The 14,179-nt window shown below is 45.8% G+C and overlaps 1 protein-coding gene across 5 annotated transcripts in view; it reads right to left on the minus strand.

Moving 5' to 3' along the window:
- The window catches only part of LOC135054806 (NACHT, LRR and PYD domains-containing protein 12-like), a 613,159-nt gene that overhangs the window by 519,431 nt on the left and 79,549 nt on the right, over nt 1-14,179 (minus strand). For 4 of the 5 annotated variants that reach the window (XM_063958163.1, XM_063958165.1, XM_063958162.1 and 1 more), the window contains exon 3: nt 10,242-10,280. The exons of the other annotated variant lie outside the window; for it this stretch is intronic. In XM_063958163.1, the coding sequence (XP_063814233.1) occupies nt 10,242-10,280 (39 nt within the window). The remainder of the gene's footprint in view (nt 1-10,241; nt 10,281-14,179) is intronic. 5 annotated transcript variants of the gene reach the window in all.

Here is a 14,179-nt window from a genome sequence, read left to right on the forward strand (position 1 = left end):
TAAATTACTGACCCCTCTATACCCTGCACTACATCACTAACTCCTCTATACCCTGCACTAAATCACTTACCCCTCTATACCCTACACTGCATCATTAACTCCTCTATACCCTGCACTACATCACTGACCCCTCTATACCCTACACTGCATTACTGACCCCTCTATACCCTGCACTACCTCATTAACCCCTCTATAGCCTACACTGCATTACTGACCCCTCTATACCCTGCACTACATCACTGACCCCTCTATACACTGCACTACATCACTAACTCCTCTATACCCTGCACTACATCACTTACCCCTCTATACCCTACACTGCATCATTAACTCCTCTATACCCTGCACTACCTCATTAACCCCTCTATAGCCTACACTGCATTACTGACCCCTCTATACCCTGCACTACATCACTGACCCCTCTATACACTACACTACATCACTAACTCCTCTATTCCCTACACTGCATCATTAACTCCTCTATACCCTGCACTACATCACTGACCCCTCTATACCCTACACTGCATTACTGACCCCTCTATACCCTGCACTACCTCACTAACCCCTCTATACCCTACACTGCATTACTGACCCCTCTATACCCTACACTACATCACTGACCCCTCTATACCCTGCACTACATCACTAACTCCTCTATACCCTGCACTACATCACTGACCCCTTCATACACTATACTACTGACAACTCTATACCCTACGCTACTGTATGTTACTGACCCCTCTATACGATACACTACTTACCTCTCTAGACTCTCCACTACATCACTGACTCCTGTATATACTAACTACTAACCCTTCTATAACCTACACTACATCACTGACCCCTCTATACCCTACGCTGCATCATTAACTCCTCTATACCCTGCACTACATCACTGACCCCTCTATATCCTACACTGCATTACTGACCCCTCTATACCCTGCACTACCTCACTAACCCCTCTATACCCTACACTACATCACTAACTCCTCTATACCCTGCACTACATCACTGACCCCTCTATATCCTACACTACATCACTAACTCCTCTATACCCTGCACTACCTCACTGACTCCTCTATACCCTGCACTACATCACTGACCCCTCTATACTGTACACTGCATCACTGACCCCTCTATACCCTTCATCACTGACCACTTCATACATTATACTACTGACAGCTATATACCCTATACCAGTGGTTCTCACACTCGGTCCTCAGTACCCCACACAATGTATGTTTTGTAGGTAACCCAGCAAGTGCGCAGGTGTATTCATTATTCACTGACACATTTTAAAAGGTCCACAGGTGGAGCTAATTATTTTACTTGTGATTCTGTGAGGAGACCTGCAAAACATGCACTGTGTGGGGTCCTGAGGACAGAGTTTGAGAAACTATGCCCTATACTATTGTACAATACTGACCTCTCTATAACCTACATCACTGACCCCTCTATAACCTACACTGAAATCCTGACCCCTCTATAGACTGCACTACATCACTGACCCCTCTATACCCTATATCACTGACAACTTCATACACTATACTACTGACAGCTCTATACCCTATACTACTGTACATTACTGACCCCTCTATACCCTACACTGCATCACTAACCCCTCTATACACTGCACTACATCACTGACCCCTCTATACCCTATATCACTGACAACTTCATACACTATACTACTGACAGCTCTATACCCTATACTACTGTACATTACTGACCCCTCTATACCCTACACTACATCCCTGACCCCTCTATACCCTATACTACATCCCTGACCCCTCTATACCCTGCACTATATTACTGGCCTCTCTATATCCCACACTAGATCATTGACAACTCTATACCCTACACTACATCCCTATACCCTACATTATATTACTGAATCTCTATATCCCACACTAGATCACTGACCCCTATATACACTACTGACCCCTCTATACTCTACTCCAGTGATTTTCAACCTTTTTGAACTCGTGGCACACTAAACAAGATTTTAAAATTGCCAAGGCACACCATCAGTTTTTTTTTACTCAAATATAATATAGAATAACAAATATAAACATATATTGGCCCACACTGTAATAAAACTAATGCATTCACCCTCACAGTAATAAATGTGCATTGGTCCTGCAGTAATAAAGCACATTATCCCCTGGCAGTAATAAAGCACATTGGTCCCCAGCAGTAATAAAGAACATTGGTACTGCAGTAATAAAGCATATTGATCCTGCAGTAATAAAGCACATTGGTCCCCGCAGTAATAAAGCACATTGGTCCCCGCAGTAATAAAGCACATTGGTCCTGCAGTAATAAAGCACATTGGTCCTGCAGTAATAAAGCACATTGGCCCCCAGCAGAAATAAAGTGCATTGGCCACCAGCAGAAATAAAGCACATTGGTCCTGCAGTAATAAAGCACATTGGTCCTGCAGTAATAAAGCACATTGGCCCCCAGCAGTAATAATGCACATTAGCCCCCAAATAAAGCACATTGACCCCCAGCAGTAATAAAGCGCATTGGTCCCAAGGAGTAATAAAGCACATTGGCCTCCAGCAGTAACTAAGCACATTGGCCTCCAGCAGTAATAATGCGCATTGGCCCCCAGCAGTAATAAAGTGCATTCGCCCCCAGCAGTAATAAAGCACATTGGTCCTGCAGTAATAAAGCACATTGGCCTCCAGCAGTAATAAAGCACATTGGCCCCCAGCAGTAATAAAGCACATTGGTCCCCGCAGTAATACAGCACATTGGTCCTGGAGTAATAAAGCACATTGGCCTCCAGCAGTATAAAAGAACATTGGTCCTGCAGTAATAAAGCACATTGGCCTCCAGCAGTAATAAAGCACATTGGTCCTGCAGTAATAAAGCACATTGGCCTCCAGCAGTAATAAAGCACATTGGCCACCATCAGTAATAAAACACATTGGTCCCCAGCAGTAAAAGAACAATGGTCCTGCAGTAATAAAGCACATTGGTCCTGCAGTAATAAAGCACATTGGCCTCCAGCAGAAATAAAGTGCATTGGACCCCAGCAGTAATAAAGCACTTTGGCCCCTACCAGTAATAAAGCACATTGGCCTCCAACAGAAATAAAGTGCATTGGCCCCCAGCAGTAATAAAGCACTTTGGCCCTCAGCAGTATTAAAGCACATTGGCCCCCAAATAAAGCACATTGGCCCCCAGCAGTAATAAAGCGCATTGGTCCCAAGGAGTAATAAAGCACATTGGTCCTGCAGTAATAAAGCACATTGGCCCCCAGCAGTAATAAAGCACATTGGTCCCCGCAGTAATACAGCACATTGCTCCTGCAGTAATAAAGCACATTGGCCTCCAGCAGTAAAAAAAAGTACATTGGTCCTGCAGTAATAAAGCACATTGGCCTCCAGCGGTAATAAAGCACATTGGTCCTGCAGTAATAAAGCACATTGGCCTCCAGCAGTAATAATGCACATTGGCCCCCAAATAAAGCACATTGGCCCCCAACAGTAATAAAGCGCATTCACCCCCAGCAGTACTAAAGCACATTGGTCCCAAGCAGTAATAAAGCACATTGGCCCTGCAGTAATAAAGCACATTGGCCTCCAGCAGTAATAAAGCACATTGGCCTCCAGCAGTAATCAAGCACATTGGCCCCCAGCAGTAATAAAGCACATAGGTCCCCGCAGTAATACAGCACATTGGTCCTGCAGTAATAAAGCACATTGGCCTCCAGCAGTAATAAAGCACATTGGTCCTGCAGTAATAAAGCACATTGGCCTCCAGCAGTAATAAATCACATTGGCCTCCAGCAGTAATAAAGCACATTGGTCCTGCAGTAATAAAGCACATTGGCCTCCAGCAGAAATAAATTGCATTGGCCCCCAGCAGTAATAAAGCACTTTGGACCCCACCAGTAATAAAGCACATTGGTCCTGCAGTAATAAAACACATTGGCCCCCAGCAGTAATGAAGCATATTGGCCCCCAAATAAAGCACATTGGCCCCCAGCAGTAATAAAGCACATTGGTCCTGCAGTAATAAAGCACATTGGCCTCCAGCAGTGATAAAGCACATTGGCCTCCAGCAGTAATAAAGCAGATTGGTCCCCAGCAGTAAAAAAGAACATTGATCCTGCAGTAATAAAGCACATTGGTCCTACAGTAATAAAGCACATTGGCCTCCAGCAGTAATAAAGCACATTGGTCCCCAGCAGTAATAAAGCACATTGGTCCTGCAGTAATAAAGCACATTGGCCTCCAGCAGTAATAAAGCACATTAGCTCCCAAATAAAGCACATTGTCCCCCAGCAGTAATAAAGCACATTGGCCCCAAGCAATAATAAAGCACATTGGCCACCAGCAGTAAAAAAGCGCATTGGCCCCCAACAGTAATAAAGCACATTGTCCCCCAGCAGTAATAAAGCACATTGGTCCTGCAGTAATAAAGCACATTGGCCCCCTGCAGTAATAAAGCACATTGACCCCCAAATAAAGCACATTGGCCCCCAAATAAAGCACATTGGCCCCCAGCAGTAATAAAGCGCATTGGCCCCCGGCAGTACTACAGAACATTGGCCCCCAGCAGTAATAAAGCACATTGGCTCCCAGCAGTAATTAAGCACATTTGCCCCCAGCAGAAATAAAGTGCATTGGTCCCCAGCAGAAGTAAAGCACATTGGCCCCCACCAGTAATAAAGCACATTGGTCCTGCAGTAATAAAGCACATTGGTCCTGCAGTAATAAGGCACATTGGCCCCCAGCAGTAATAATGCACATTGGCCCCTAAATAAAGCACATTGGCCCCCAGCAGTAATAAAGCGCATTGGCCCCCGGCAGTACTACAGAACATTGGCCCCCAGCAGTAATAAAGCACATTGGCCCCTGGCAGTAATAAAGCACATTGGCTCCCAGCACTAATAAAGCACATTGGCCTCCAGCAGTAATAAAGCACATTGGCTCCCAGCAGTAATAAAGCACATTGGTCCCCAGCAGAAATAAAGTGCATTGGCCCCCAGCAGAAGTAAAGCACATTGGCCCCCACCAGTAATAAAGCACATTGGTCCTGCAGTAATAAAGCACATTGGTCCTGCAGTAATAAAGCACATTGGCCTCCAGCAGTAATAAAGCGCATTGGCCCCCGGCAGTACTACAGAACATTGGCCCCCAGCAGTAATAAAGCACATTGGCCCCTGGCAGTAATAAAGCACATTGGCTCCCAGCACTAATAAAGCACATTGGCCTCCAGCAGTAATAAAGCACATTGGCTCCCAGCAGTAATAAAGCACATTGGCCCCCAGCAGAAATAAAGTGCATTGGCCCCCAGCAGAAGTAAAGCACATTGGCCCCCACCAGTAATAAAGCACATTGGTCCTGCAGTAATAAAGCACATTGGTCCTGCAGTAATAAAGCACATTGGCCCACAGCAGTAATAATGCACATTGGCCCCTAAATAAAGCACATTGGCCCCCAGCAGTAATAAAGCGCATTCGCCCCCGGCAGTAATAAAGCACATTGGCCTCCAGCAGTAATAAAGCACATTGGCCCCCGGCAGTAATAAAGGACATTGGCCCCCTGAAGTACTAAAGAACATTGGCCCCCAGCAGTAATAAAGCACATTGGCCCCCGGCAGTAATAAAGCACATTGGCACCCAGCAGTAATAAAGCACATTGGCACCCAGCAGTAATAAAGCACATTGGCTCCAAGCAGTAATAAAGCACATTGGCTCCCAGCAGTAATAAAGCACATTGGCACCCGTCACTAATAAAGCACATTGGTCCTGCAGTAATAAGGTGCATTGGTGCCCGCAGTAATAAGGCGCATTGGTTCCTGCAGTAATCAAGCACATTGGCCCCCAGCAGTAATAAAGCGCATGGGCTCCCAGCAGTAATAAAGCACCCCTTCAATAATGCCACACACAGCCCCCAATAGTAATTTCACTTATTGCCCTCCCCAGTAACTCCATAAACCATACCCCCAACATTAATTCTGCACATAGCCTCCCCCCCACCACTGTAATTCCAGGGGGGGCAGGCTACTTTCTCGTGCAGTCACCGTCACTTTCACCACAACTTCTTCATACTTGATAAACTCTACATGTGACTTTTCTGAAGCTTCATCACTTGCTCTTTGGGATCCACTTCTGGATTCTCCTCAAACAGCAAATCCTGGGTTGGACTTTTGGGTGTTAATCATCTGATCAGTGATTTTCACTTTTCCTGCCTCCCTGCTGGAATCTTGGACTCTCTGGTGTCATTGTAGCAGCCAGATGATATGTTGCAGCACTTGTTGTTCATGATAAGCATCTCGGGACATCTATTTCTGTAGTATAGTCACTAGCTCGTCAGGGCAATTTTGTAATATATTCATACCAATGATAAAAGGCACAGAACTGGGGTCATGCACATCTGTGACTAGTCATCCTTGTTTCTCGAGGTGGACCTGGCCAATCTGTACTATTTCCTCCCAATAGGGGATTCTGTACTGGAAAAGGACTTAGGTGTCCTCATAGATAGCAAACTAAGCAGTAGTACCCAAAGTAGGACTGCAGCAAAGAAGGCTAATAAGATATTGGCATGCATAAAACGGGGTATTGATGCTAGGGACGAGAGTATTATACTCCCGTTATATAAATCACTTGTGAGGCCACACCTTGAATACTGTGTACAATTCTGGGCACCGTACTACAAAAAGGATATCCTGGAGCTTGAAATGGTTCAGAGGAGGGCGACCAAACTAATTAAGGGCATGGAGACGATGGAATACAAGGAAAGGCTTGAAAGACTAGGCATGTTTACATTGGAAAAGCGGAGACTAAGAGGGGATATGATCAACATCTACAAATATATAAGGGGACAATACAAAGAGCTTGCGCATGACCTGTTTTTGGTTAGATCAACACAGAGGACTCGTGGACACTCGCTCAGGTTAGAGGAGAGGAGATTCCGCACAATACGGCGTAAATGCTTTTTCACGGTAAGGACAATACGTGTTTGGAATTCCCTGCCTGAGGGAGTTGTAATGGCGGAATTTGTCAACACCTTTAAGAATGGGTTAGATAAATTCCTAATGGATAAGGATATCCAGGGGTATGGTGCATAGTCATGCATTATAGTTACTATAAATAGGGATAAAATGCAACGGCTGACATCAGCATCAGTCAGAAATTTTAGTAAAATCATCATGCATAGGAGACCACAAATAGGTTGAACTCGATGGACAATTGTCTTTTTTCAACCTCAGATACTATGTTACTATGTAATACCCTTGACAGTAAATCTCCAGGCCATTGCTGGCACTGAGAGGCAGCCAGAATGTTGGGGGGGTGTAGCATATATTCTTTTCCCCAGTATCTCTCAAATGCAGCCATCTGAATAATGGACATTTGCAAAATGGTATCTAACATAGCTTGAACTTGAGTTCCATTGATACATATTTGTATAACGGGGTACTTGCCAACATAACGCCGTTCCCGCTTTTCTTGATTGACCATTAGTGAGTTTCTTCCCCCTGAGGGTTGGTCACCCTCCCGGGGGTATTGTGGTTTAAATCCTTATTGGCATAGCAGTTTCTCTTGACATGGCCACTCTGGTTACACCATTGACAAATCGGTTGCCCTGGGCGTTGAATTTGTCAGGTGTCCTTCTTCCATTTCTCGGTGGAGGTTCCCACCATTCACAAATGGGTTTCTTATGCTCTGGCCATCATGGAGGCAGTTCTTCTCCTTGAGTTGGCCAATTTCTCAACACATCTCAGTAAGACGTGATGTCAACTCATCCACTTTGGTAGTCAAGGCACCAAGTGGATCACCTATAACTTTCTGTGAACCTTGCACCATGATCTCTTATGAAATTAACTTCTCCTTAAAGCCTGGTATTTCCAGAAAAGGCATCACTTGCTCTTGCGATTATCCAATAACTTGAATAGCAGCTTCTTTAAAGCTCAGGAAATTTTCTTGAGGTAGCAACTTTAGCTGTGCTTTCACTGTCTATGTATTTGTTCCTTCTATAAACTGCATCACCAGAGTTTCATCTTCATTTCTCACTTCCTGTTCATCCATGACTCTAACAGCTCGTAGGGCCTCCTGTCTAACCCCAAATCATAGTCTTTCAAAGTTTCTCCTGGTAACTGTTTTCTCAGGTAGAACTTACTCATAAATTCTGGAATGTTATAAAGCTCAAATATCTTTGCTAGATGCTGCAAAACTTGTTCTGTTCTGCTGTTTCCTTCCTAGGCCCATGATGCAATTTCTCTCAGAGCTGACCCTTTTAGTAGCCCTGTCAGGATTTCCACTGTTGAGCAGCTGTCAAGGCATACAAATGAAACATGGATCACATCTTCTTTCTAAATTCTTGAAGGGTATAATATTCTTGATCTCTAGATTCTTCTGACTAGGTACGTAGCCAGGGGGTGCCAAAGTAATATAGTAATGTTAAGGGGTTCAGTTGGGTTTGCTGAGGGACTTCTGGGCTGGCTTAGGCCACTGCTGGCTGTAGAGCGTTTAGAGCATTATCAAATCCCTGCTGTGGAGTATTTGGAATATTATCCCCACCTGGTAGTGGTGGATTTGGGACCTCTGCTGCTTGGTCCTGTGGTTTGCGACATGATCACCTTGATGTATTCTTCCTAGTTTGTAATCTTGTTTATGTGTAACACCCTCGGCGTTGGCAGGGTATGTCTAAGTGGTTGAGAGAGGTATCACAGGTGTTGGGTGGCTATGTGATGGACCTTTCCCCTGAAGTGTTGCTACTCATACCTTGTCTTGTAGTACCATGCTCAGAGAGGTAGGATATATTGATACAAATCAAAGGTGAATCAGCAATTCCAACAGAAAGTTTCTGTTATTAAGCTGCAATGAACTCTGGATTTGGGATGATTGACAAATTAAAGGATGTTGCTTGGTTTGGAAATCACAAAAAGGAAGAATTGGACAAATTTGAAGAATAATAATATACAATTCACTACAGTTCACATCACAAAAGATGATCCAATCAGCAAGTCGTTAGAATCACAAAAGTAAGAATAATTAGAATCACATTAACATAAAATTACAACTCAAGATCAGGCACTGCATTCCTTTCTTTAATGTGATAATCAGAATAATAATTGCAATATACTCAGAAATCTTGAGCTCTGTCCAATCAGCTCTCCCAAGTAAGGACTTTGCATTAGCAATCTGCCATTTCAGTATGAAGGTGTATGCAAGGAGTAATGATTATTTACAGTATATGTACTGTAAGGTGGCACAGACAGTTATGCATTCGTTGGTCTAGGATCAGGTAAACAGTAACATCTTAACTGTTGGGGAGACTAAATGTCCCAGCATTCCCTGCCAATCAGAAGCCATTATTCTCTTTGGCAATCTGTAGCGCCTCAGCAGGATAAGATCCAACATGTCTTGTCAGTGACTGTCAGGTGATGTTGGGACTTTTAGTTCCACTAGAGCCCAAGAGGTGCCTAATACTGCATGAAATGGGATATACCACACATTATTACACTGTGCTTATAAAGGGTTCATGGTAAACCTTTGCAAGTACAGTAATTGATTTACTGAGCAATAGGTCCGCACATAGGGGCTAATTCAGACCTGATCGCTGATGTGCGTGTTCACACAGCAGCGATCATGTCTGAAGTGTGAGTGCGCCGACGCATGGCAGACAGCCGACGGCTATAACAGCCCTGCTATCATCTCTGCCTGATTGACAGGCAGAGGCGGTCACTGGGCGGTAGGGGGCAGGCCGGCGGCATTTGGCCGACATTTAGGGGGCACGTCCGAGCAATGCAGGCATGCCTGGACCGTTGGGGGGGGGGGGGAAGGGGTGGGCAGTGGTGGCTGCGTGCCGTCGCATGTAGCTGCTGCGACCTGGGCAGCGACGTGTAGCTCCCTGCCAGCGCAGGTGCTGCGCTGGCTGGGAGCTACTCCTACAGTACAAAAGAGCTTTTGTACTTGTACGACGGGGTAGGGTCTGACACGCGGGGCTGACTATCCCTGTGCTGGGCGTCCCCATGCATGTCAGGGAAGCTGACCGTAGATGTGCTAAATATCAGGTCTGAATCACCCCCATAGACCATGCATAAACCAACCTGCTTTTGCTTTGTAAATGATTGTCACTTTTAAAATTATAAGCAACCTCATATGAATTCCCGCACCTCTGGTAAATCAGACCGTATTATATTTACCTCCCAGTCAATAAACATATGCTATAGATACAGCTATTCTCCTTCATTTATTTAAAGAGAAAAATGTCACTAACCTTCAAGTGCTGCATCTGAAGACGTCTTCTGTAATGTCACTGAGAGATAAAAGAATAAAGAGAATAATTACAGAAGGTACCATTTCCCCGATGTAAGTAATAATATTAGAAGTCAATGAGGAGTAAAAAGCACAGATACGATAAGACGAAGTGCACAGTGATTTTCCGGTGTGTGATGTGTCCTCCTGCAGTCAGTATAAGAGGAAGTGCACAGTGATTTTCCGGTGTGTGATGTGTCCTCCTGCAGTCAGTATAAGAGGAAGAGCACAGTGATTTTCCGGTGTGTGATGTGTCCTCCTGCAGTCAGTATAAGAGGAAGTGCACAGTGACTGTCCTGTGTGTGATGTGTCCTCCTGCAGTCACTATAAGAGGAAGTGCACAGTGACTGTCCTGTGTGTGATGTGTCCTCCTGCAGTCAGTATAAGAGGAAGTGCACAGTGACTGTCCTGTGTGTGATGTGTCCTCCTGCAGTCAGTATAAGAGGAAGTGCACAGTGACTGTCCTGTGTGTGATGTGTCCTCCTGCAGTCAGTATAAGAGGAAGTGCACAGTGATTGTCCTGTGTGTGACGTGTCCTCCTGCATTCAGTATAAGAGGAAGGGCACAGTGACTGTCCTGTGTGTGATGTGTCCTCCTGCAGTCAGTATAAGAGGAAGTGCACAGTGACTGTCCTGTGTGTGATATGTCCTCCTGCAATCAGTATAAGAGGAAGAGCACAGTGACTGTCCTGTGTGTGATGTGTCCTCCTGCAGTCAGTATAAGAGGAAGAGCACAGTGACTGTCCTGTGTGTGATGTGTCCTCCTGCAGTCAGTATAAGAGGAAGAGCACAGTGACTGTCCTGTGTGTGATGTGTCCTCCTGCAGTCAGTATAAGAGGAAGTGCACAGTGACTGTCCTGTGTGTGATGTGTCCTCCTGCAGTCAGTATAAGAGGAAGTGCACAGTGACTGTCCTGTGTGTGACGTGTCCTCCTGCAGTCAGTATAAGAGGAAGTGCACAGTGACTGTCCTGTGTGTGATGTGTCCTCCTGCAGTCAGTATAAGAGGAAGTGCATAGTGACTGTCCTGTGTGTGATGTGTCCTCCTGCAGTGAGAATAAGAGGAAGTGCACAGTGACTGTCCTGTGTGTGATGTGTTCTCCTGCAGTCAGTATAAGAGGAAGTGCACAGTGACTGTCCTGTATGTGATGTGTCCTCCTGCAGTCAGTATAAGAGGAAGTGCACAGTGACTGTCCTGTGTGTGATGTGACCTCCTGCAGTGAGAATAAGAGGAAGTGCACAGTGACTGTCCTGTGTGTGATGTGACCTCCTGCAGTGAGTATAAGAGGAAGTGCACAGTGACTGTCCTGTGTGTGATGTGACCTCATGCAGTGAGTATAAGAGGTAGTGCACAGTGACTGTCCTGTGTGTGTTGTGTCCTCCTGCAGTCAGTATAAGAGGAAGTGCACAGTGACTGTCCTGTGTGTGATGTGTCCTCCTGCAGTCAGTATAAGAGGAAGTGCACAGTGATTATCCTGTGTGTGATGTGACCTCCTGCAGTGAGAATAAGAGGAAGTGCACAGTGACTGTCCTGTGTGTGATGTGTCCTCCTGCAGTCAGTATAAGAGGAAGTGCACAGTGATTATCCTGTGTGTGATGTGACCTCCTGCAGTGAGAATAAGAGGAAGTGCACAGTGACTGTCCTGTGTGTGATGTGACCTCCTGCAGTGAGTATAAGAGGAAGTGCACAGTGACTGTCCTGTGTGTGTTGTGTCCTCCTGCAGTCAGTATAAGAGGAAGTGCACAGTGACTGTCCTGTGTGTGATGTGTCCTCCTGCAGTCAGTATAAGAGGAAGTGCACAGTGACTGTCCTGTGTGTGATGTGTCCTCCTGCAGTCAGTATAAGAGGAAGTGCACAGTGATTATCCTGTGTGTGATGTGACCTTCTGCAGTGAGAATAAGAGGAAGTGCACAGTGACTGTCCTGTGTGTGATGTGACCTCCTGCAGTGAGTATAAGAGGAAGTGCACAGTGACTGTAATGTGTGTGTTGTGTCCTCCTGCAGTCAGTATAAGAGGAAGTACACAGTGACTGTCCTGTGTGTGATGTGTCCTCCTGCAGTCAGTATAAGAGGAAGTGCACAGTGACTGTCCTGTGTGTGATGTGTCCTCCTGCAGTCAGTATAAGAGGAAGTGCACAGTGATTATCCTGTCTGTGATGTGTCCTCCTGCAGTCAGTATAAGAGGAAGAGCACTGTGACTGTCCTGTGAGTGATGTGTCCTCCTGCAGTCAGTATAAGAGGAAGTGCACAGTGATTATCCTGTGTGTGATGTGTCCTCCTGCAGTCAGTATAAGAGGAAGTGCACAGTGACTGTCCTGTGTGTGATGTGTCCTCCTGAAGTTAGTATAAGAGGAAGTGCACAGTGACTGTCCTGTGTGTGATGTGTCCACCTGCAGTCAGTATAAGAGGAAGTGCACAGTGACTGTCCTGTGTGCGATGTGTCCTCCTGCAGTCAGTATAAGAGGAAGTGCACAGTGACTGTCCTGTGTGTGATGTGTCCTCCTGCAGTCAGTATAAGAGGAAGTGCACAGTGACTGTACTGTGTGTGATGTGTCCTCCTGCAGTCAGTATAAGAGGAAGTGCACAGTGACTGTCCTGTGTGTGATGTGTCCTCCTGCAGTCAGTATAAGAGGAAGTGCACAGTGACTTTTCTGTGTGTGATGTGTCCTCCTGCAGTCAGTATAAGAGGAAGTGCACAGTGACTTTTCTGTGTGTGATGTGTCCTCCTGCAGTCAGTGTAAGAGGAAGTGCACAGTGACTGTCCTGTGTGTGATGTGTGCTCCTGCATTTAGTATAAGAGGAAGTGCACAGTGACTGTCCTGTGTGTGATGTGTGCTCCTGCAGTTAGTATAAGAGGAAGTGCACAGTGACTGTCCTGTGTGTGATGTGTCCTCCTGCGGTCAGTATAACAGGAAGTGCACAGTGACTGTCCTGTGTGTGATGTGTCCTCCTGCGGTCAGTATAAGAGGAAGTGCACAGTGACTGTCCTGTGTGTGATGTGTCCTCCTGCAGTCAGTATAAGAGGAAGTGCACAGTGACTGTCCTGTGTGTGATGTGTGCTCCTGCATTTAGTATAAGATGAAGTGCACAGTGACTGCCCTGTGTGTGATGTGTCCTCCTGCAGTCAATATAAGAGGAAGAGCACAGTGACTGTCCTGTGTGTGATGTGTCCTCCTGCAGTCAGTATAAGAGGAAGTGCACAGTGACTGTCCTGTGTGTGATGTGTCCTCCTGCAGTCAGTATAAGAGGAAGTGTACAGTGACTGTCCTGTGTGTGATGTGTCCTCCTGCAGTCAGTATAAGAGGAAGTGCACAGTGTCTGTCCTGTATGTGATGTGTCCTCCTGCAGTCAGTATAAGAGGAAGCGCACAGTGACTGTCCTGTGTGTGATATGTCCTCCTGCAGTCAGTATAAGAGGAAGAGCACAGTGTCTGTCCTGTATGTGATGTGTCCTCCTGCAGTCAGTATAAGAGGAAGCGCACAGTGACTGTCCTGTGTGTGATGTGTCCTCCTGCAGTCAGTATAAGAGGAAGAGCACAGTGTCTGTCCTGTATGTGATGTGTCCTCCTGCAGTCAGTATAAGAGGAAGCGCACAGTGACTGTCCTGTGTGTGTTGTGTCCTCCTGCAGTCAGTATAAGAGGAAGTGCACAGTGACTGTCCTGTGTGTGATGTGTCCTCCTGCAGTCAGTATAAGAGGAAGTGCACAGTGATTATCCTGTGTGTGATGTGACCTCCTGCAGTGAGAATAAGAGGAAGTGCACAGTGACTGTCCTGTGTGTGATGTGTCCTCCTGCAGTCAGTATAAGAGGAAGTGCACAGTGATTATCCTGTGTGTGATGTGACCTCCTGCAGTGAGAATAAGAGGAAGTGCACAGTGACTGTCCTGTGTGTGATGTGACCTCC

This window comes from Pseudophryne corroboree, chromosome 3, assembly GCF_028390025.1.
Source record: "Pseudophryne corroboree isolate aPseCor3 chromosome 3, aPseCor3.hap2, whole genome shotgun sequence".
NCBI classification, from domain to species: Eukaryota; Metazoa; Chordata; class Amphibia; order Anura; family Myobatrachidae; genus Pseudophryne; species Pseudophryne corroboree.